This window comes from Solanum verrucosum, unplaced genomic scaffold, assembly GCF_900185275.1.
Source record: "Solanum verrucosum unplaced genomic scaffold, falcon-dt-bn FXZP01000307.1, whole genome shotgun sequence".
Taxonomy (NCBI): domain Eukaryota; kingdom Viridiplantae; phylum Streptophyta; class Magnoliopsida; order Solanales; family Solanaceae; genus Solanum; species Solanum verrucosum.
In genome coordinates, this window is record NW_026020264.1 from 821602 (window position 1) to 842873 (window position 21272).

Consider the following 21272-nt stretch of genomic DNA (forward strand, 5'->3'; position numbering starts at 1 on the left):
ACGACTTGAGGAAAGAGAGAGAGTGTGAGACAAAGGAGACATGGGGTTTCATTATTTTCTACGAAACAGGCGGAGAAAGTAAAGGACTATTACTCGTTCCGTTCGTCCACGTTATTAAAAATAGTTGTATTAATGAACAATTATTATAAAACGAAGGAAGTATTAATTTGATGCTCTACTATAACAAACTACATTAATTATGCATACATATTTATTACTTGGGTTTCTTAAAGTATATACTATTTCTTTTAAAACAAGTGATATTTTTATTTGATCGGACTTTTAAACCCACACATAAGACCAATTGCTATCGAAATTTGAATTTATGATACGTTAATTCAATTTATAATATGTTAGTCATTATATCATTCTTTCCAACATACATCAATCGTGATATCTTGAAGATTTATAATAGAGAAACTTTTTAAAAAAAGTTTGTGATTTATATATGGATTATATAAATAAACTATTTTAAATATCATTATAAATAAGTGTTTTCATTCAAAAAAAAAAGAAAAAGAATAGAGACTTGTGGGACCTTTTTGTGGATTGTTTTTTTTAGCAATTTTTAATTTTAGGAAGTGGAGAAAATGGTTGAAAGAAATTAAATTGGATACAGCTGTAACCAATCCTTTTGTTGTAATTTAAATGAAAGAATTTTTTTTTTTTTTTTTTTTTTTACCGTGGTTTCCGGGCGTCGCTTTGCGAACCCGACTAGCTGTACCCACCGGGTCCCGCTGTTTCAAGGCGGGTCCACCACGGTTAGTTCCACGGGGCCCTGGAGACGCGGCCGGTTTGTAATGCCTCCAGTGGCCCTGCTGGGGCTCGAACCGGCGACCTGAAGGACTTTGTCCCAGGCCTTTACCAGCTGAGCTACCCCTCAGGGTTATTTAAATGAAAGAATCATTTTCAAGTACAGCTAAGTTTGTGTTGAGAGTGACTTCATTTCCCTAACCAACTATTCTTTTTTAAAATTAATTCTAAAGATAAGTCTAATATTTGGTTGAAAATAGAAAAAAAAATTATATTTTTTTTTCAAAAAAAAGATAATATACGATATATATCGTTACTATGAATTAAATATTAAGAAAATTGATTATATATAATTTAAGAATCTTACTAATGTCTGTGATTTTATATTGAGGATTATAATTAATCTGATTTCACATCGCATAAGGCTCATCTAAAAACAACATCATTACAAGGACTTCTTTTATACCTCAAATTCAAACATTGGACCTCTCCTATTAAGATGGGGGATTTTATCGATCATACTAGGATCCATATTAATAAACTATGTTCCATTCTAACCTTCCGTAAAATAGAAACACTATTTTATTTGAAGAAAAGAATATATAGAGGTAAAAATTTTATGATTGAAATTATACGACCGAGATTAATATTGTCTCTTGTAATTTGTAAATATAAGTTATTTGGTCTATAAGTAAATAGTATTATCTAAGATAATTTAAGAAAGGGATAATAACATTTTGATCCTTCGATTATTAATAAATAGATGTTCATTTTTTTTCATTTCTGGCAATGTATTTATTAAACTTACTAAACAAGCTTAGTATCTAGGAGGAAAAGTATATTGTCTTGTGATATAAAGACAAAAAACTTTCTGAAATATTGATTCTTTCAATAATATATAAAGCCTAAACTCTCTACAAATTTGAGTAAAAGTTGTTTACCCATTTCCTCGTAAGTTTTTGGACATATATATATTAATTAATAAAATATTTTGGTGGTACAATTACACATAAGCTAGTGTTATACTATAAAATTAGATATACTTTCCCCAAAATAAAATATAAAGAAAAAGAGCTTAACTTTGTAATCATCATCAAATGAAGGCAAATTAATGAGAGTTCAAACTTTGTTAGATAAACTTATTAATTGGCATGTGTTATTAATTATCTTTCCCTAAAAATTATATTATATATATAAGTTATATATTATTTTCTATATTTATATTAAATTTTAAATATTTTTAATAAATTTTCTGATTTCGCCGCTATTTACTTATCATATTCAAAAAGTAAAGACAAACAGTATATTTTCGTTCCGTCACAAATTATTTATCACATTTTCTTTTTCGAAAGTCAAACTATATAAACCTTAAACAATTTTTTAAGATGCATTTTTTCACCATATTACTATAAGAATTGCTTCTTAATTATATATAATACTTTTTCAAATAGTTTTTGAATATCTAAAAAAAATAATAATTAAATATTAAATTACTTAAATCAAATTTAGCTCAAAAAATAATTAAATCAACTTTCGAAGGGAAGTATGACCAAGTATTTTGGGTACGACTGAGGGAGTAGTAATATCTTTGAATTAATTAACTATTCTAAGGTCTAAGAGGATATGGGTTTTATCTTAAAGTTAGTCGCCTTTGTTAGGGTGTGTTTTACCCTCAAATATGAGATTTTTCAGTATAAATACGAATTTAATCAGACTTCAATTGAATTCCGAATATCAACAGAAAATCATAATTTTTGACAAATTAATATTAGCAAGCAAAATCCAGTTGGACCAATAGTATGGACATTAACATCCAAAATATTTATTGGTGTCGGATTTGCTTAAGATAAAGCCATTTTCAATCACATCTTCTTGTGTCTTAAATAGATTTTTAAAAATGTGAGAAAATAAAGACAAAAAATCCATTGTGGATTTAGTTACGTATTTGTTTTGTTCTTTGAAATTGACAGATGTTGATATAAATACAAAAGTTGGAATAGGGAAAGCCAAAATAAATAAATAATTAATTAATAACAACAATAATAATATATATAGTGTAATTTCACTAGTAAAATCTGAAACAGTAAATAATAATGGAGATTTTATCCGTATTTTTATGAAATACAAAGACTATTTCCGATAGACCATTAGATAAAATAAATATTATATTAATGACGTACAGAAATTGTCATGCTAAAGTCACAAACATGAACGCATGTGTAATATCTAAAATTATTATTTGGAAAAACTAAAATTTAAATGAAAGTCGGACAAGAAAATTTTGTTGCCATATTTTTTTTTGTCTGATTGAAATATTATGAGGTTTATCTGTTTCTAAAAATATTTTTTGTTAATATTTCCAATATATTTAGGCTGTTTGGTCCTCCTTATCCCTAAAAAGACACCAAAAAACATATTTTCTGTCTTTTTTCTCTTTTTTTTTTGTGATCCATTTTCTTTTCTTCCCAATTTAATCTTTTGAAGTACTACAAAGATAAATAAATAAATAAATCTTACTGTTATTATTATTATTTCAAAATTGGGGCAGGGAAGGGGAAATGAATAGGGAATTGCAATGCAGAGAATCGCATCTTCATCAATAAAGTGAGACTTCAGAATTCAAATAATCAACCAATTGAGCTATTAAAAATTCTCAATTTTACTGTTATTATTATTGTTATGAAAAGATACTATCTCCGTCCACTTTTAATTGTTATAGATTCCTTTTAGAGTCAAATTATAAAAAAAAATTAACTAACATTTTACGATGTGTTTTTTCATCGTATTGACATGAAAAAATTACAATTTATAATACTTTTCATATAGTTTTTTGAAAATCTATTTTGCTTTGTTTAAAATATATCAAATTAATGTAATCTAATTTAATTTTGAAAATTAGTCATTTTGACTTTCGAAAAACACAACATGACAAATAAATATGGACGGATGAAGTATTCAAATAAGGTACTCCCTCCGTCCCATTTTATATGTCATCTTTTTACTTTGCACTTACATTAAGAAATGATGTAACTACGCTTATTTAATTTTTTTGGAACTCAAGTTTTCAATCAATGAATATGAATTAATTTAATCAATGAACATAAATCATTTACTTACCTTTTCTAAGTTAGACAAATATATATTTTAAAGGCTAATAACTCATAAAGGTGAAAAAAAAAGAATAATATGATAATTTTTGCATTGATTTTATGAAATGACAAATATTATGAATTAACTATTTATAAAAAGAGATGACATATAAAATGGGACATAACGAGGATCTCCATACCTGAAGAGTATATAGCATGAAGTCTGACAATGCTTACTAAAGAAAGAACAGAACTACCAAAAAGTTTTAAGAAATAGTATAATTCCAACTTTTTGTTTTGTTTTGTATATAATATTTGATATTTGTATCGAAATTTAATTAAATTTGAATATATATTATAAAATTATTTTTAAAAATAATACTTTCAATAAATCTTTTTTATTTCAAAAACTTAAATTTAAGACATCTAATTAAAGATGAAAGGTTATCGACCGTCTTACTGCAATACGTATTATTATAATTTTTAAGTTTTGGATCGGAACAACATTCACTCGTGACTTCAAGAAAGAAACAGAATAAAAATCCAATTGGTCAAAGAAATAACATAAAAAAACATATATATATTATATTATAAAATTCAAATAGGAGAAAATTTCTAAATTTGTGAAGAAAATATAAAAGACAGCTCATGTGCTGATGTGCATGTCAAAGTAGCGGCGCATTGGGTCCCATTTAGCATTTTGAAACAACTTTTTGATCATTTTGAGGTGATAAAAGTGATAAGTAATTATTCATTTTTAACTAAAATATCGGATTAGTTTACTCATTTAGAGCGAGGATTCATATTCAAAAATTATATAAAAAGGCTTTATAAGTTTTCAGTCGATATGATAAAAGAATATTATAAAAATGTTGATTAGAATTTACATATACAAAAGTGCTAGAGAGTATTTGCATACTCAAGATAATTATGATCTTTGAAGCTAAGGGTTCATAAAATATTTTAATTCAGAGCACATAATTTCATAAATACAATAAGTTATATACTCCTCTCTCCATTTCATATTATTGCCCACTATTGATCTTTTAAGAAAGATTTAATTAAATGTATTTTTAAAAATTAATTTTATTAATGACATTTTAGAACTTTAGATTTTACTATTGCTATTATTAATATTATTATTTTATATAGTTATTTAATACTAAGAATAATAAGGAAAAAAGTAATATAACTTTATTAATTAGCTAAAATAAATTAGTAAAATAAAATATATTTTTTTATATATAAGGACCAAGTAAAATGAAACGGAGGAAAACCGTACAAACTAAGCATAAACCTTTTGTGGCTATTTATTTTGTTTTATAGGGAAGTGTTGGATTCATTTTCCTTTCATGTCCTATTTTCTCGAGATTCAAACTCTTTGGTTAATGCACCTTTTCCACGATTTTAGCCGTGATTTGATCAACTAATTAAACTTGTTAAATAAGTGAATTTGGAATTGTAATTACTTTGAAATTTGGTTACTAATATTTAATTAAGTGTTCATGTACCACCAATATGGATTGTGGTGCAGTGGTAGGATTGTTTCACCATTAATCAAAGCTCACAAATTCAAGCTCTAAAATTCTGTTGGGAATGTCACTCTCGAATGAGGCATGTTCCTAGAGCGTGATTCTAATTTAGTTGGGACTCCAATATGGATTTCAGACACCGAGTTAAAAAAAAAAGTGTTCATGTACCTTGGATTCTATCTATCTTGGTGGCCCCTCCATGTTCTTAGAAACTTTATTGTATTTTCACATGGTTTGGTTTTATCTTCACCATACTCCATATGGTTTATGTATGTACACTTGAAACAAACTTCAAGATGGGAATTCTTCTTCCCTAACTACTACTTCAATTTTTCAAAAGTTTAATAGTGATACCGTTTAATTTATCATACAACTTACCTAGCCATACTAATATGTTTAAGCTCTTAGTTATATACATTGATAATACAAACAAATATTATATTGCTTATGTAAATTAAACAGGTGGAGCAAAAAAGTCAGTAATGTATATCAATTTAACTTAATGGCGTAAAAAATCAATGGAAATAATGCTCAACGACTATCTTTTGGCTCTGTCTTTGAAAAATAATTGCTATATATCTTAAGTTTAAAATTTCACAGATAGATATTTTAGAATTTCGTTGTAGAATTTGATCCTGAACAAGGCTAGAAAGTGACTGTTTGTGAATCTCCGCCCCCCTCTAAAGATTCGATAGATACTTAGGGACATTTGGTTAAAAATTGGACGGTTATCCTAATATAAAATAAAAAATTAAATTTATTTTGATAGTGGTTATTAACTAAAATCAAAATAAAGTTTATATCACAATAACAAAATTAGCTCATATAAAAGATTATAATCTAAGATTAATATATTTTTGAAATTACCTTATTTCAAACTAAACAACCTCCAATAAATAGTACTTAAATCTCTTTAAAGTTTTATGTTAATGTAATATTCTTTCAAAATTGCAAACCTTTTTCTATTCCCCTTTAATTTAACAACTTCCCCTTTCTTTTTTTCAAAGGGGTGGATGGAAAGTAGGAATAGAATGACATAATAGTTTTCTTTTATTCCTTTTTTAAGGGTTTACTTTAAAAGTATATCAATCATAAAGTTGACAAGTTTGGTCTGTGATATATATTTAATATATTCTTTCATAAATTAATTAGAGTATGATCTGGCTTTCAACTACCAAGAAAATAAAAAAATACTTACATAGATATAGGTAAACATGAAGACTATTTCAGCAAATGAAAGCTTGGCACCCCACATTAAAAGGCATTAAAGTACCACATATTTTCATCAGCCAAGAGAGGGCCAAAATAAAATAAAATAAATAAATAATAATAATAGAGTATTAAAAAAAACTTGGCAATATTTTCAAAAAAATTAAAATGTGAAGAAAATACCTTGATGTGGAACTTTGCTGAGGAATTTGTGTTGGTGGTCCTTATTATACATATCAATTTGGCCACCCTAGCCATGTTCTCCTAGCAGATTATTTATTTGGACTTGTCCGTCATGGTCAAAATGATTTGTTTGATTTGTAGGATAAGATGGGATATACATAAAATATGGTGTGTGTGATAAATTAATCTAAAAATTACAATCTCAAAATAACTTAGTTCATGAATCAAATAACCATGATTAAGTTGCAAATATATAGATGAATAAGCTCTTGTAATTGATAAGTCCTATCATGAAGATATATAGTACTACTATCTCCTGTCTAAATTAAGTTTTGTTTTAAATTTAAACAAATATTTTCACCAACAAAACATGGTCTAAGTTTCTTCAATTCGTCTGACTTTACATAAAACATAAAGAAAATATAATTGTAGAATTTCTTTACATATGTACCCAGGGGCGGAGCCAGCATGTCTTTAGGGGGCGACCCCCCTTCGGCGGAAAATATTACTATATATACACGGTTAAAATTATTTTTTAGATGTATATAATAGATGTCGAACCCCCTTAGACTAGTTCATATGTTTACTCCTTCGGATTTTGAACCGCCTTATTGAAAATCTTGGCTCCGTCACTGTATGTACCGATCATATTTTCATTTCAGAGACCAAAATACGCAACCTTATTCCTTCGTGTTAATATGAAGTTTCTTTTTGTATATTATATGGGTGATATGTTCCGCAATGATCATGATTAGGAATTATTTGATTATTTTTCTATGAGAAAAAATCGAAATAGAATCACAATTAGCCAATAAAAAAGTCTTAAATATACTAATATCTCCGCCACTGTATGTACCGATCATATTTTCATTTCAGAGACCAAAATACACAACCTTATTCCTTCGTGTTAATATGAAGTTTCTTTTTGTATATTATATGGGTGATATGTTCCGCAATGATCATGATTAGGAATTATTTGATCATTTTTCTATGAGAAAAAATCGAAATAGAATCACAATTAGCCAATAAAAAAGTCTTAAATATACTAATATCATACATCAATTCTCCTGAGAGGTCACAATTACCGCAAGTAAAGATATTAATAACAAGGACGACTTTTTCTATTACTATTTACACTTGCTCTACAATTTACAACAATAGTTCAAACCGCACTCAAAAGAACGGCATTTCCTTATTGGTCGACTACCAACATTTCCGCTTTGGATTCTCTGTTCCCAAAAAAGAAATATCAATTGTCCTTACCATTTCATTATTCATACGCTTCCGTACATTTTTAATTGTCATGATTTTCTTTTATAGAGTCAAATGATAAAAACTTTGACCAACATTTTATGATGTATTGTTTCTTCATATTGATATGCAAAAAATTACAATTTATAGTACTTTTTGTATAGATTTTAAATATCTAAATTTTTTTGTTTAAAATATCAAATTAATATAATGTAATTTAACTTTTGAACATTAGTCAAATTGACTTTCGAAAAGCGCAACACGATAATTAATAGTGGACAGAGGGAGTAAAAAGTCTGTAGGATCTATTATTAAGAATAAAATATTATTTTCTATAACAGTATTTAACCAACCCGAGTTTGTTAAATGCTCAACAAGCAGCTATATTAACTCCGAATAAACTATGTTCGTCAACCAAATATGGCCATGAATTATTAGTTGCTAGACATCTAGATCAGCATGTTCAATTGTCTATAGAGGAAAGTGACATTTCTATGGCAATTGGGAACTACAAACACGAATTCACCAGTAAAAATCCTTTGTAACAAGAGCTTTTTACATCCCAAAGCTTTGGATCGATCATGCAGAGCTTCCGTGAATTCTTCGTTAGATATTATAGTGGTGCAGAAATAGATTGAAAACGTAACAAAAATTTAACAGGTAGCCTAGTAAGGCTGGAGTATTAGAATATCACATAGAACATTAATGAATGTGTCATCTTCTAATCTTCTTTGACATTATGCAATTGTGACAGGGAGGGGAAAAAACGTTTCTATATATTAAGGTTTAAAGAGGCAAGAAATTAATTCTAACACTAGTTTAATTTGTTGTGAGGGAAAAATTAAATGAATATATAGTCATGTGTAAAAATATGGATGGAACAAGGCAGAAAATTGTCATCAACTTAAAGTGAAAACAATATATACACGAAACCATATCGAGAGTGTTGATAACATACTAATATCAGTAAATAAACACCCAAAATGCACCAGAAATTCATCGTCAACAGAAATGTAAAAAGCAAGAACCGATAGCAGCAATCTTGTTACTTTAGGCAATGAATCACTTCCATCTCTTGTGCCCCATGCCAAACATGCCATGCTTGCCAAACTTCCCGTGCTTGAATTTTCCATGCTTAAACTTGCCATGATGGCCAAAATGGCCATAATGGCCATGAGGACGACCATGCATGAGATGGTGAGCCCCATATGCAGCTACTGCTGCTGCTGCACCTCCAGCTAGCATGCCCCCTCCTATATGAGGTCCGCCATGCCCTGCAAAAGTTCTGTATAGTCAACCAACTGTAACGTAAAAGACATTGATAAAATCTGTTTTCACACTACTACAAGTTCATGTACTCATTGGTTGTTCAAAAGAAGCAAAGGATTCACTTGTCAATTGATGGATTTAAGTGGAGGTGCAAGGAGGTATGCAAATAGAAGGAGAAAAACAAATTAATATGCACTAGATGTCAGCACTCTCTACATCTTTGGGGTATCTTTCATGTTAGTCTATTTGATCAGAAACCGTGTAAAACCAAAACTCATATTTGATCATCGAACAATAAGGAAGCATATATATAGCAATCAAGACCAGTACTAGTAAAATTAACATCAATTCCATGGTGAAGTAGCACATCCATGTGAAAACCAAACAAGGAAGCATATATAAAAGCACGGCCAAACCAAAACAAATATCTGATCATCAGGATCATGCATTTGAATTCATGTGAAAACCCATTCTGCAGCAAGCAACTCGTAAGCTACATGCCAGAGACATTGCCTGTAAGTTAATTGTTCACATTAACAAACAGCAGGTAGCAAACATTCTCAGACAACCAAAACCAGTCTAATCTGTATCAGCATGAATAACGTTTTTCCAGAACAAGGATACCCTCCCCCTCCGCCCAATAACAAAATCCAAGAAACGGAAGCATGGTGTTTCTCAACAAAGCTGGAAGGTCTATTTAGTCTGTTTGTTAAGGTGGTTGCATATATGAATGGACCACATTGGTGATCAGCATTCTTCCTCTTGCATATATGCAAGTTATTGATTTGTAACTTCAGGGGTTAATTGTTCTGCCTTTAATCCCCCCTATATGGACGGTCACCCTTGATGTTTCAAGAGCTTTATCATCTCGTTGTGATTCCTTACACATAATTCAGACATGGTATCACAATGAAGAATGTAATTAATAAAGGCACTGCATGATCGAAAAAGAAAACATGGGATGTGTGGATAACAAAGGACATTATATCTTGAAACTGATTTAAATGCAGAGAAGCAATAAATACTAAGAAACTAGTTCAATGTATTACCATGATGTGAGGCTGATGGACCCGGATAGTAGGCGGGTGGATAACCTGCAGGAGGATATCCACCATGTGGAGGATATGCAGGTGGAGGAGGATATCCTGCTGGCGGGTATCCACCGTGAGGAGGATAGCCAGAAGGCGGGTACCCGTACCCTTGTGGTGGATATCCATATCCTTGAGGTGGATATGCCCCATAGCCTCCATGGTGATGGCCCATAGCATATCCAGCAAGACTAGAAAACAGTCCTTTGTCAGTATTTTCATTCTTGTCCCCCATTTTTCTTTTCAGATTCAATTATCAGAGCCTGGATCATAACAAGAACAATAAGGATGTAAATATTCACATTGGATTATTCGGCTAGGTCAAAGGCAGAACATTAGTTTCCAACTTTTCTTAAATTGAATACCACCCAACCTCCATCACTATGCTTAAATCTACGAATTTACTTAGCCACTCGACATCAATAACATGTAACACAAGTAGAGAATGATTCATATAGCCAACAAATTAAATATTTGGTGAATCACAAACAAATTTCAAACCATCCTTGAAGCCAATTGTCTTATGTTCTATGATTAAACTCATTACTACATCTCGTCTTTTTAAAGATCATGAACAAACTAGCCTGATAAACATACAACAACTCGGCATGTCACAACTCGATATACTGAATAATTACACAAACACAAAGAAGAATTTACAAAAAACTACATCATTGGACAAGATCAAGCTTTTCTATACCAACACAAATTGTTTCCCCGATATCCGAAGGGAAAAAGCAATAACTCCTCCACTCTCATAAATAAGATCAATCATCAATTATCACAACTAAAACACTACTATACTAAATCCAAAGATTTGGTTAGTTCTTTTCTACTATGAGATTAGGGGATACAGAACATAAAAGGACCAAAAATCTAAAACAAAACCACCAGAATTAGGCTTATTTCATTCTGCAAAAACAAGAATAAGCCTAACCAAAGATCAATTCAGCAAAACAGATACATGATCACATGCTAAAAGCACCAAGAAAGATCAAAATCAACAGTAAATCAGAAAAACAAACATGGGTATTTCGAAAAACAGAATCTTGAAACTATCACCTAAACCCCACCAAGAAAAACGAAAAAAAAATACTAATAATCTTGAAACCATCAGAAAAACAAAGCAGTAAAGATGGGAAATGAAATTCTATTGAAACCCCAAATACCAAAAAATATTAAAATTGATGGAAGGAGAAGAAAAGAATCACCTTTGTAATTCAATTTTTGTTCAACACAGAGATCACCTGAGATATGAAAACTTATTCAGAAATTTTGTAAATTTATACAAATCAAATTACCATATTAAGTAACACGTTTTTACTAAATATATATATATATATATAGGAATCGTATCCTTATAATTTCCTTTACGCGTTACTTCTGCGTGTTACTTTTTATTATGGAGAATTTTCTCCTTTTTTTCTTGTTTCATTTATTGGGTTTACCTTTTTTTAAAAAGAATGCTCTAATTTGATTTAGCACAAATAATTTAAGAAAATAAAAAAGTTTTTTTAATATTATAGTCTTAAATTAAATTATGTTAAATATATTAAAATACATTTAATTTTACTGCCTTATACATGACACGTAAAAAAATTAATATTAAAGTATTGCCAAAAAAGAAATAATGATAATTTTTTTTGGTTATGTAATGGATATTGATTAGAGAATACGTATGCATGGAGTGTCCATGTATCAAGGAATAAAGTAATCGAATCTTACTGGTTAATAAACTTTAATAATTCTTCAAATGGATAGAATATTAGGACAAATGTTAATAATTCTTTTTAATTAATTAATAAAAAAATTCCAAAACATCAAGATTGACTAAGACGGATCGACTAATTTTGTTGGACAAAGACCAAACTTGTGATAATTGGTTAAAAGGATTGTGTCATTTATATTAATTAAGGAAAATTTAACACATTTATGTAAATTTCGGGTTTGATAATTACACGCAACTAATATAATATAACACACTTATCCAAAAATCAGTTACAACTTACAACAACAAACAAACAAAAAACCAAGAAGAAAATTATGTAGTACAAAAATGACCATATTTAAAATAATTGACTGTGTATAATAAAAAACACAAAAAGATTATAATGAAGAAATTATGACTATTAATTAACGCGTAATAAAACTTACAATTGAAATAAGTTATTAAACTGTTTAGCATGCATGAGTATATTAAATTAGGCACTTGATTTAACGTTCAAACTTTTAGTACTACTCAACAAACGGGTGGTTTACCAAATCTCCACCCTCTAGAATGATATATACAAGTTTTCTTTTTCTTTTATACGCTTTAAACATGTTAAAGATTGTTGGACCGTATATTGAAAAGTAGTCATCAACAAGTATATTTTCATAAAATTACTACGATAATTCCTCTCCTTCCACTTGAACTTTGAACAAAAAGTCAAATCACACCTTCAGCAAATCGTAAAAGCAAATTAAAGTTATCCTGATGTTTAAAAAAGCATAAATATATATATGTATAATGTATAATTATTCGTGGCACAAATAAAAGTGGCACATTTTCTTTAGAAAGTTTCACTACTTTAAAAGAACGCTACATAAACTAATGGGTGATAATTGGCTGTGGCATATTCTAAAGAGGAAAAAGGAAGGGAAAAAATGACGATCAGTAGAAAAGAAAGGATGCATCTCAATTCCCTTTTCTTCAACTACAGAATCTGATGCTAAATCTTAGAATTTTTGGCGGGTTCAGATGAATTCAATAAATTTTTGCGAAGTCCAAAACTCATTAACTTCACATTCTGGCTCCACTTTGGATTACAAAACAAGCGAAGAATGTCACTAGTTATGAATAGAAAGATACCACTACCCCACCTCTTTTTCAAATGGTAAGCGCACCAAATCGAATTTAAATCTTGACATGTTGACAGTTTTTTATTGAAAGCATTTTGGCTTTAATGTCATAAAATGGGCTCTTTACCACAACATGTCATGCATTAGAAGAGTCCGGAGCCAAAAGGGCAAAAAAAATTGCCAAAAATTTCAAAAGGGCACATCATATTTTTTTAAAACCAAAATGGCAAAATTGCTCCTGCCGGAGCGATTTTCCTCTGACACATATTAACGCCGTGTACTCCGTTAAAATAAAATCGCTGCCAGGGCAGCGATTTTTGTCCAATTTTTTTTTCCACTAAAATCACTGGCACAGCAGCGATTTTTTAACTCTAATTATTTTTCCTCCAACTAATATCGCTGCTATGGCAGCGTTTTCATAGAAAAAAAATTGGCAGCATTTTTGTAAAAACTTTTTTTTGAAAAATCGCTGCCTTGGCAGCGTTTTCCTTAAATTTTATTTTATTTTTGAAAATCTTTTCTTAATTTTTTTTTAAAGTTTTATGAAAGAACAATTAATTTTTTTAAAAAAATTGCTGACAGGGAGCCTGATTCCACCCAAAAATTTGGACTCGACGTAGAAATCATCAAAATGAGGCACGAACTTTAATCGGTATCGAATTAGGCTGCCTTTTCAGCAATTTTTGTTAAAAAAATTATTTTTTAATAAAAACGCTGCCTTGTTTTCAAAACAAAAAAAAAATTAAGAAAAACGATTTTAAAAAAAAATTAAAATTGAAGAGAAATGAATTTTAAAAAAAGAAAAAATTAACTAAAAAACTGTCAAGGCAGCAATTTTCAACCATTTGGCAGGTTTTTTATAAAAAATATATATATATCTTGAAATCGCTGCCTTGGCAACGATTTTGGTGGAACTAGTTTTTTTTTTAAAAAAAAATCGCTGCCTTGGCAGCAATTTTTGTAGAAATATTCTTTTATTGTATTTTATTTTTTGAAATTTCTGTCAACAAGTCAATATCTAAATTTTTATTTTTTTTTAAATTGCTGCCAATGCAGCGTTTTTGCGATTTTAAAAAAAATATAATTAAAATCACTGCTATTACAGCGTTATTATAAAAGCAAATTTATTTTATTCTTTTGGCGTTAATTTTTTTTTTTAAATTGCTGATGTTGCAGCGTTATTATAAATTTTGTGGAATTTTTTTTTTTTTTTTAGAAATCGTTGCCTTGGTAGTGCTTTTGGTGGAACTATTTTTTTTTTAAAAAAATTCTTTTGATTTATTTTTTAAAAAATTTCTATCAAGTAGTCAACATCTAATTTTTGAAATCGCTGCCTTGGCAGCGATTTTAGTGAAGCATTTTTTAAAAAAAAAGAAATCGCTGCCAGGGCGGCGAAATTCCCCTCTAACTTTTTTTAAAAAAAAAATATCGCTTCTGACGCAGCGATATCATAAAAAAAAAAAAATTTAGATGTTGACTAGTTGACAAAAATTTCAAAAAATAAAATAATATTTCTACAAAAATCGCTGCCAAGGTAGCGATTTTTAAAAAAAAAAAACTAGTTCCACCAAAATCGTATTTCAAGATATATAATATATTTTTTTTGTAAAAAAACTGTCAAATGGCTGAAAATTGCTGCCTTGACAGCTTTTTAGTTAAATTTTTTTCTTTTTTTTTAAATTCGTTTCTCTTCAATTTTAATTTTTTTAAAAAATCGTTTTTCATTTTGAAAACAAGGCAGTGTTTTTATTAAAAAATAATTTTTTTAACAAAAATCGCTGAAAAGGCAGCCTAATTCGACACCGATTAAAGTTCGTGCCTCATTTTGATGATTTCTACGTCGAATCCAAATTTTTGAATGGAATCAGGCTCCCTGTCAGCAATTTTTTTTTAAAATATTGTTCTTTCATAAAACTTAAAAAAAAAATTAAGAAAAGATTTTCGAAAAAAAATAATTAAGGAAAACGCTGCCAGGGCAGCGATTTTCCAAAAAAAAGTTTTTACAAAAAAGCTGCCAATTTTTTTTTCTATGAAAACGCTGTCATAGCAGCGATATTAGGTGGAGGAAAAAATTAGAGTTAAAAAATCAATGTTGTGCCAACGATTTTAGTGAAAAAAAAAAGAAAAAAAAATTGGGCAAAAATCGCTGTCTTGGCAGCGATTTTATTTTAACGGAGTACACGGCGTTAATATGTGTCAGAGGAAAATCGCTCCGGCAAGAGCGATTTTGCCGTTTTGGTTTTAAAAAAATATGATGTGCCCTTTTGGAATTTTTGGCAATTTTTTTTGCCCTTTTGGCTCCGGACTCTGCCTTAGAATATCCTACATTGAAAGCTCCATTTTTCCTCCTTCCAAGAAATCAAGAGAATTGAACTTGTATGCACTTAATAGTTTAGTTCCTCTTGTACGTGAGAACAACACGAACTGTTACAGATTAACCAGCATCTTTGCCTAGTTAGCCAAGAAACGTCTAGTTTACCAACTAAAAACAATACACTCCATGGTACAAACTACAAAGATCGAACGAAGAAAAAATGAAAAGAAAAGGGGAAAAAAGAGCTAATTAATTGTAAGAGATGTAGGTGACATGCTCTCCTTTTGAAGGGGCTTCATTATGCCATCAAACCACTCGCTCGACTATCAACTGCTGAACTTCAAGCTCCATGGTTTTAACTTTGCATTGTGGGAGACATTAGAATGACTTGTACAAATATAGATGTGTTGAAGGGCACTGCAAAGACCCATAATAATGCCAGGAGAAAGTTGAGAGCAAAATTGTGTTATCCTAAACTCCAGAACAGCAAGTTATGAACCAGAGAGTTAGTGTTGAACATTTTTGTAAACCCTTCTGTAGATTTTGCAACCTTCATATTCTGCATGAATCTCCCTTTCAGTTCTTATCCCCATTGGGTTGTTCAAAACCCATCCATCACCATCACAAGGTAAACTTGGGTCAACACTATCTATATGGACTAGTTTATCAGGTACATCATCAAAATAATTTCTCATGTCAAGCGCAACATCGAGCACATCAGATTGTATAAAGACCTATCAACCATCGATTAGAAAGCTTAGGCAACAATTAAACACAAAAGATTATGCATGTGATGCTCAGCTGAATTTGTAAGTGCATGCTCATTGTTGGGGATTGTTTTCTTAACATAGAATAATAAGATGGAAAGGATGTGCAGTACATTTATGAAACAAACCAGAAGCTAAATTTTATTTAGAAAAAGGAAGGGAACCTATATATTATTAAATCAGACGAATAGCTGGCTTTACAATCACTTTTGTTCCATGTACACTGCTCTCAAATCAAAACCGACTTATTTTAGGGTCTACCAAGAAGGTTAGGAAACGGTAGACCATTTTAGCCATAATATAGGGTGGATAACCTGTTAAAGCATTGTGTTACACTTTTCAACTGAAACCACTGAGAATTGACATCATGATATTTTGGTGATGTCAAGCAAAGTAAATCAAAAGTTTGGAGAGAAGGGTCAAAGCCTAAAAGAATCTGAGACAGTTGGAGCTAACACCTTGGGTACAAGTTTTGGATCATCTATTTTGAACAACCATGGATCCAAGTCATAAGATGCATATCCCTTCACTCTCCCTTGTCCAGTCCCTGATACCAATTGGAACTAATGTATACGTACTGCGTAGTTGGGCAATTACCATGCTTCAATTTCAACTGGTAACCACATAACTACTGCACACATTAGGAAATTACTTAAACCCTCTTCTTTATTTTCCTGAAAAGAAGATTGATGCACTGCAGCCACAAATGCGTAACCACATAACTACTGCACACATGAAAGCTCAATTGACCATGCTTCAATTTCAACTGGTAACCACATAACTACTGCACATATTAGGAAATTACTTAAACCCTTTTCTTTATTTTCCTGAAAAGAAGATTGATGCACTGCAGCCACAAATGCGTAACCACATAACTACTGCACACATGAAAGCTCATAGTTTTCCCTATTTTTTCTTTTTTTTTGTGGTGGGGGGGGGGGGGGGGGGAGATCACTAGTCCAACTGATAAAAAGAGCGCCTCATGCGCTAGATAAACATCCAATCAGCTGGGAGCAAGACTAAAAATATTTGGAAGTGAGATCATAGACAAGATGCAACCTGCATCGAAATCAGAGTCAGTACATTCTAAGAAGTCTCAGATGCCAGATCATATACATTTTCCCCCTAAGAAGATCAAATAGTGTTATGCATACAGTTATACTATACAAGTTAGGTTTGACTCACTCAAAAGTTCAAACACTATGGCACTACCTAATGATACCTCAAACCAGGCGCTAAAAGCCAAATAGAAGTTGGCAAACTGCACAATGCACAGAGCATCAACATGCATATCAAGTAATCTATGCACACAGAATAATAGTCAGCTAATCCAACACTCTAGAAGCTCCGAGCAGGTACCTGTCCACCATGTGCTAAATTATTCACTATGGAATCAACCAAAGGCTTCTGCAGCACTCTTCTTTTATGATGTTTTTTCTTGAAGTGCGGATCTGGGCACTGCAGACATGAGGAACTAACTATTCAGCTTTATGTCAACCAAAATTCATGCATACAAGAAAGGTTAATTGGCACAAGAAAACCCTTTCCTGCATACTTCCAGCATAAAAGGGAACTCACCAAGATTGAAACTAGCATTAATGGTCCAGGATAAGTAGATACAAGTCGTTGGAAGGAAACCATGGCATTCGTAGAGATGAAATGTCTGCATTTAGATATACATTAACAGGTTTTCATAAACATTTTTTAAGTGGACTATCAGGACTTTTCCAAGCCTTACACATTTTTTAGACCCAGGTCGTTTATCCAGTACTCAGCCCGTGTGACCAACTGCAGAAGGAAAAGATAGTCTCAACCATAAGTACCACAATACTACACTTTTTTCGATAACCCATAATATTGTAGTTTCAGAATCCAAGAGAGAACAAATAGCAGTATCTAAACAGAATAAAAGTGCTTTTTACTAGACAAAGTTGCTGTCGACATACCTTAGGCCGAATTTCCAATCCTAGATAATTCATGGATGAAGAATTTCTCTTAGCAAGCCACATAAGAAATCTCCCACTACCTGCAATCTCCTTTCTAAGATCTAAGAAATCACAAGAACATAGAATAGCGGTATCTAAAGGCTCAAGGGAAGAGAAAAAAATAGAAAATATGTGAGATAAATTGAAAGACTAACAATATCATATGGGAGTGAATGTTGGATCTCTAATATCCACAAATGTGACCATATGAGATTGGACAAAATTTAAAACAGATTTTACTGACAGATGGCTGCAAATAGAACACATAAAGGATAACATGAAGGTTGTTTCAGATGGTACATAGACCTCGAGATAGACTAGTATGTAGGTGCAAGATGATTGAAGGTAATAAAAGGGAGAAATTGTCTAAAAAGGCCTAAAATAGAGTCCTTGTAGATTTTGGCTAAAGAACATAATAAAATGGAAGTAAAGGATCCATATAGTCGATACCAACCAGCTGGAATTAATGCTTCATTGTTGTGGTTACACCTACATTAGGTTTGGTATTTGTCAAGACTTCTTATTCTGGTTAAAGACTTGTATGCCTGTGTAGTGGTAAGTGTAAATTTTGTCTTAAGAAAAAAAACTAAAGGTTTAATGATATGTGGCACCAAGCAAATCCTACTATTGTCTAAGAAACATTGGACTGAATCCCTTTACCTATGCAGGGGTTCTAAGAAGTTCAGAATGACATCAACATCATTTACAAGTGACCCTATTCCAAAAGTGTAACAAGTAAAGACTTTTAGCTGTTACAAAGGATATCGGTGTTACTTACTACATATCAGATAAGACATTTTTACTTACGGACCAATTTTAAAAAGACACCCTATTCAAAAAGTTCAACTAGTAAAGACATTTAGCTGATTACAAAGGAAATCGGATAAAACAATCACCCTTCATTTACTACATATCGCTTCACGTTGTTTATTTTCTACAGAAAACTACGTCTTGCCGTCAACTTTCTTCAGATATAGTGTTTTCTGAAGAAAATAAATGGGAAGTGATACCCTTCGGGGTGGCCCAGTGGTTTGAGCTTTGGGACTTCCATGTTGGAGGTCTCAAGTTCGAAACCCCTTGCCAGCAAAAGCAAGGGGTTTGCCTTCTGGGTCGAGCTCGTCGCACCAAGCTTGCCTAGTGCGGGTTACCTCTCCTATGTGGTTTGCGAGCTATTGCATAGGAGCGAGGGTTTTACCCTGTGTGCACCCAAAGGGTAGCGGCTGCGGGTTTCCCTTGTCATAAAAAAAAAAAGAAAAAAGAAATGGGAAGCGATGTGTAGTAAATGAAGGGTAATTTTTTTATCCAATTTCGTTTGCAAACAGCTAATTGTTGAACTTTTGGAATTGGGTGACTTTTTAAATTGGTCCGTAAGTAAAAAGGTTTTTATCTGATATGTGGTAATGAGGGGTGAAAGTAACACCTTACGACCTTTAAGGTTTTGGCACAAATTGCTATTCTATTTGTATAACCAACTACTTTCATGCAGTTTGAAGCAAGTTTTTTCACAGATAAGTGATGGACCATACTAAACTACTAGATCTTTAATGGAAAACATGTAAATTAAAACAACTAAACTATAAGAAGAAATAAAACGGTAAAGAAATCAAAAGGCAAACAGGTTCCTACCACTCCCAATATCCACCATCAGAGGCAATGTTGCATCCTCGAACACCTCCTTCCAGTTTGGTGCTTCTGCAGGAATCTTCTCATGATAAATTATACAACAAAACAAAAAGAAATCATTTGAGTTCTATTCCATCCTGATTTTTTCTTTCTAAAGTAAAGTTTCAGAAATTATAGCTGAGGTAATAGGAAGGGAGAAGCTTTACATATATAAATAGCCATAATGTATACCATGAGACCACGTCGCAGAGGATTGACATGCTGCCTTATTCGAAGATTGCCAACATCCTATTACATCATTTGATGAAAGTGAGTATAAAAATGCACACACATATTGCAACGAAGATCATTTAGATACAATTTTCTCAACCCATCATTTTTACCTTCTCCTCATTAAATTCTGAAATTTACTCCAAATAAACAACTTCCTCAATAGCTCAAGTTCACCAACTTTTGGCAGTAATTATGTGACAACAGTATCAGAAAAAATGATGAAAACAATTCTATCCTAGGATAATGTAATTACAAATAAATTTGTACAAGAAGCATCAATTAGTAACCCTATAAAAATGGTAACTAACATGCTATCCTAGGTTAAAACTACACCCAGTAAAAACTCATTATATTGTCAGTATATATATAGATTATACTGCTAGGGCTCGTTTGGTTGGAGAACAAGTTATCCCAGAATTAGTTATCCCGGAACTGTTATTCCACCCTCAATGTGGGATAAAAATAACACTACAATCTCAGGATAACTAATCCCAGTTATCTGATGATTTCATCCCAACCAAACATGGGATAAACTCATCCTAAAATTAATCTCGGAATTAGTTATCCCTTATCCTTCACAACAAACAAGCCCTCAATGAATTCTTAGTAGCTGCATTTGACCCAATATTTAGCAAAATTAGTAGCCAATCGTACAGGAAAACTCAGCATAGTAGTACATTGGACTTGAAAAAGTTATAAAAATGAAGTCTTTAAAAAATTTCTCAAACCTCAGAAAATCTTTCAGGGAGATTAAGGTCAGCATATTCTTTGGCTACAATTCCAGGACTTGCGTGACGGTTTAAGTGTTCCTCTGTCTCAGCTACAGAAGATGAAACAGCCGATACCCAAGTACAATACCCTCCAAGACAGGGAAAATTTGATGGAGTTACACAAGGGATGTGTTTGTTAACAGTACTGAAGATGAAATTGGGAGAGGAAATGAAGATTGAGTTCAGAGGTTTTTTGGGTATGGCGGAGTACAAGGAGTAAGCCATGGCTACCGCCCCTGAAAACACTATTTCCCCTATATATAAGGTTGGAGAGATAGATATGTAAAAATAAAAATAAATACAACAATAACATATTTAGTTTAAT

General features: G+C 31.3%; 3 protein-coding genes across 4 annotated transcripts in view; 1 reads left to right on the forward strand and 2 right to left on the reverse strand.

Annotated features, from left to right (window-relative positions):
- LOC125833719 (citrate synthase, mitochondrial) overlaps positions 1 to 21272 on the forward strand; it is a 346970-nt gene that overhangs the window by 18999 nt on the left and 306699 nt on the right. The window contains exon 1 of one of the 2 annotated variants that reach the window (XM_049512903.1): positions 3224 to 3235. The exons of the other annotated variant lie outside the window; for it this stretch is intronic. The gene's annotated coding sequence lies outside the window, so the exon portion shown is untranslated. Of the gene's footprint in view, positions 1 to 3223; positions 3236 to 21272 lie in introns of those variants that run through there. 2 annotated transcript variants of the gene reach the window in all.
- On the reverse strand, positions 8917 to 11681 carry LOC125833751 (glycine-rich protein A3). The gene is made up of 3 exons (XM_049512938.1): positions 11586 to 11681; positions 10336 to 10637; positions 8917 to 9291 (listed from the first exon to the last, which is right to left on the reverse strand). Exons 2-3 carry the CDS (start codon positions 10607 to 10609, stop codon positions 9080 to 9082), a joined length of 486 nt encoding a protein of 161 aa, XP_049368895.1. The 5' UTR covers positions 10610 to 10637; positions 11586 to 11681; the 3' UTR covers positions 8917 to 9079.
- LOC125833733 (uncharacterized) lies at positions 15701 to 21184 on the reverse strand. The gene is made up of 8 exons (XM_049512920.1): positions 20906 to 21184; positions 20136 to 20192; positions 19908 to 19983; positions 18243 to 18322; positions 18035 to 18084; positions 17875 to 17959; positions 17656 to 17754; positions 15701 to 16263 (listed from the first exon to the last, which is right to left on the reverse strand). Exons 1-8 carry the CDS (start codon positions 21170 to 21172, stop codon positions 16036 to 16038), a joined length of 942 nt encoding a protein of 313 aa, XP_049368877.1. The 5' UTR covers positions 21173 to 21184; the 3' UTR covers positions 15701 to 16035.

Coding starts and splice junctions, on each gene's coding strand:
- LOC125833751 (XM_049512938.1), bottom strand. CDS start 10,609: ATGGGGGACAAGAATGAAAATACTGACAAAGGACTGTTTTCTAGTCTT. Junction 9,292..10,335: donor TCCATCAGCCTCACATCATG/GTAATACATTGA, acceptor GAACTTTTGCAG/GGCATGGCGGACCTCATATA.
- LOC125833733 (XM_049512920.1), bottom strand. CDS start 21,172: ATGGCTTACTCCTTGTACTCCGCCATACCCAAAAAACCTCTGAACTCA. Junction 18,085..18,242: donor GATTGGAAATTCGGCCTAAG/GTATGTCGACAG, acceptor TTCCTTCTGCAG/TTGGTCACACGGGCTGAGTA. Junction 17,755..17,874: donor TAATGCTAGTTTCAATCTTG/GTGAGTTCCCTT, acceptor TCATGTCTGCAG/TGCCCAGATCCGCACTTCAA.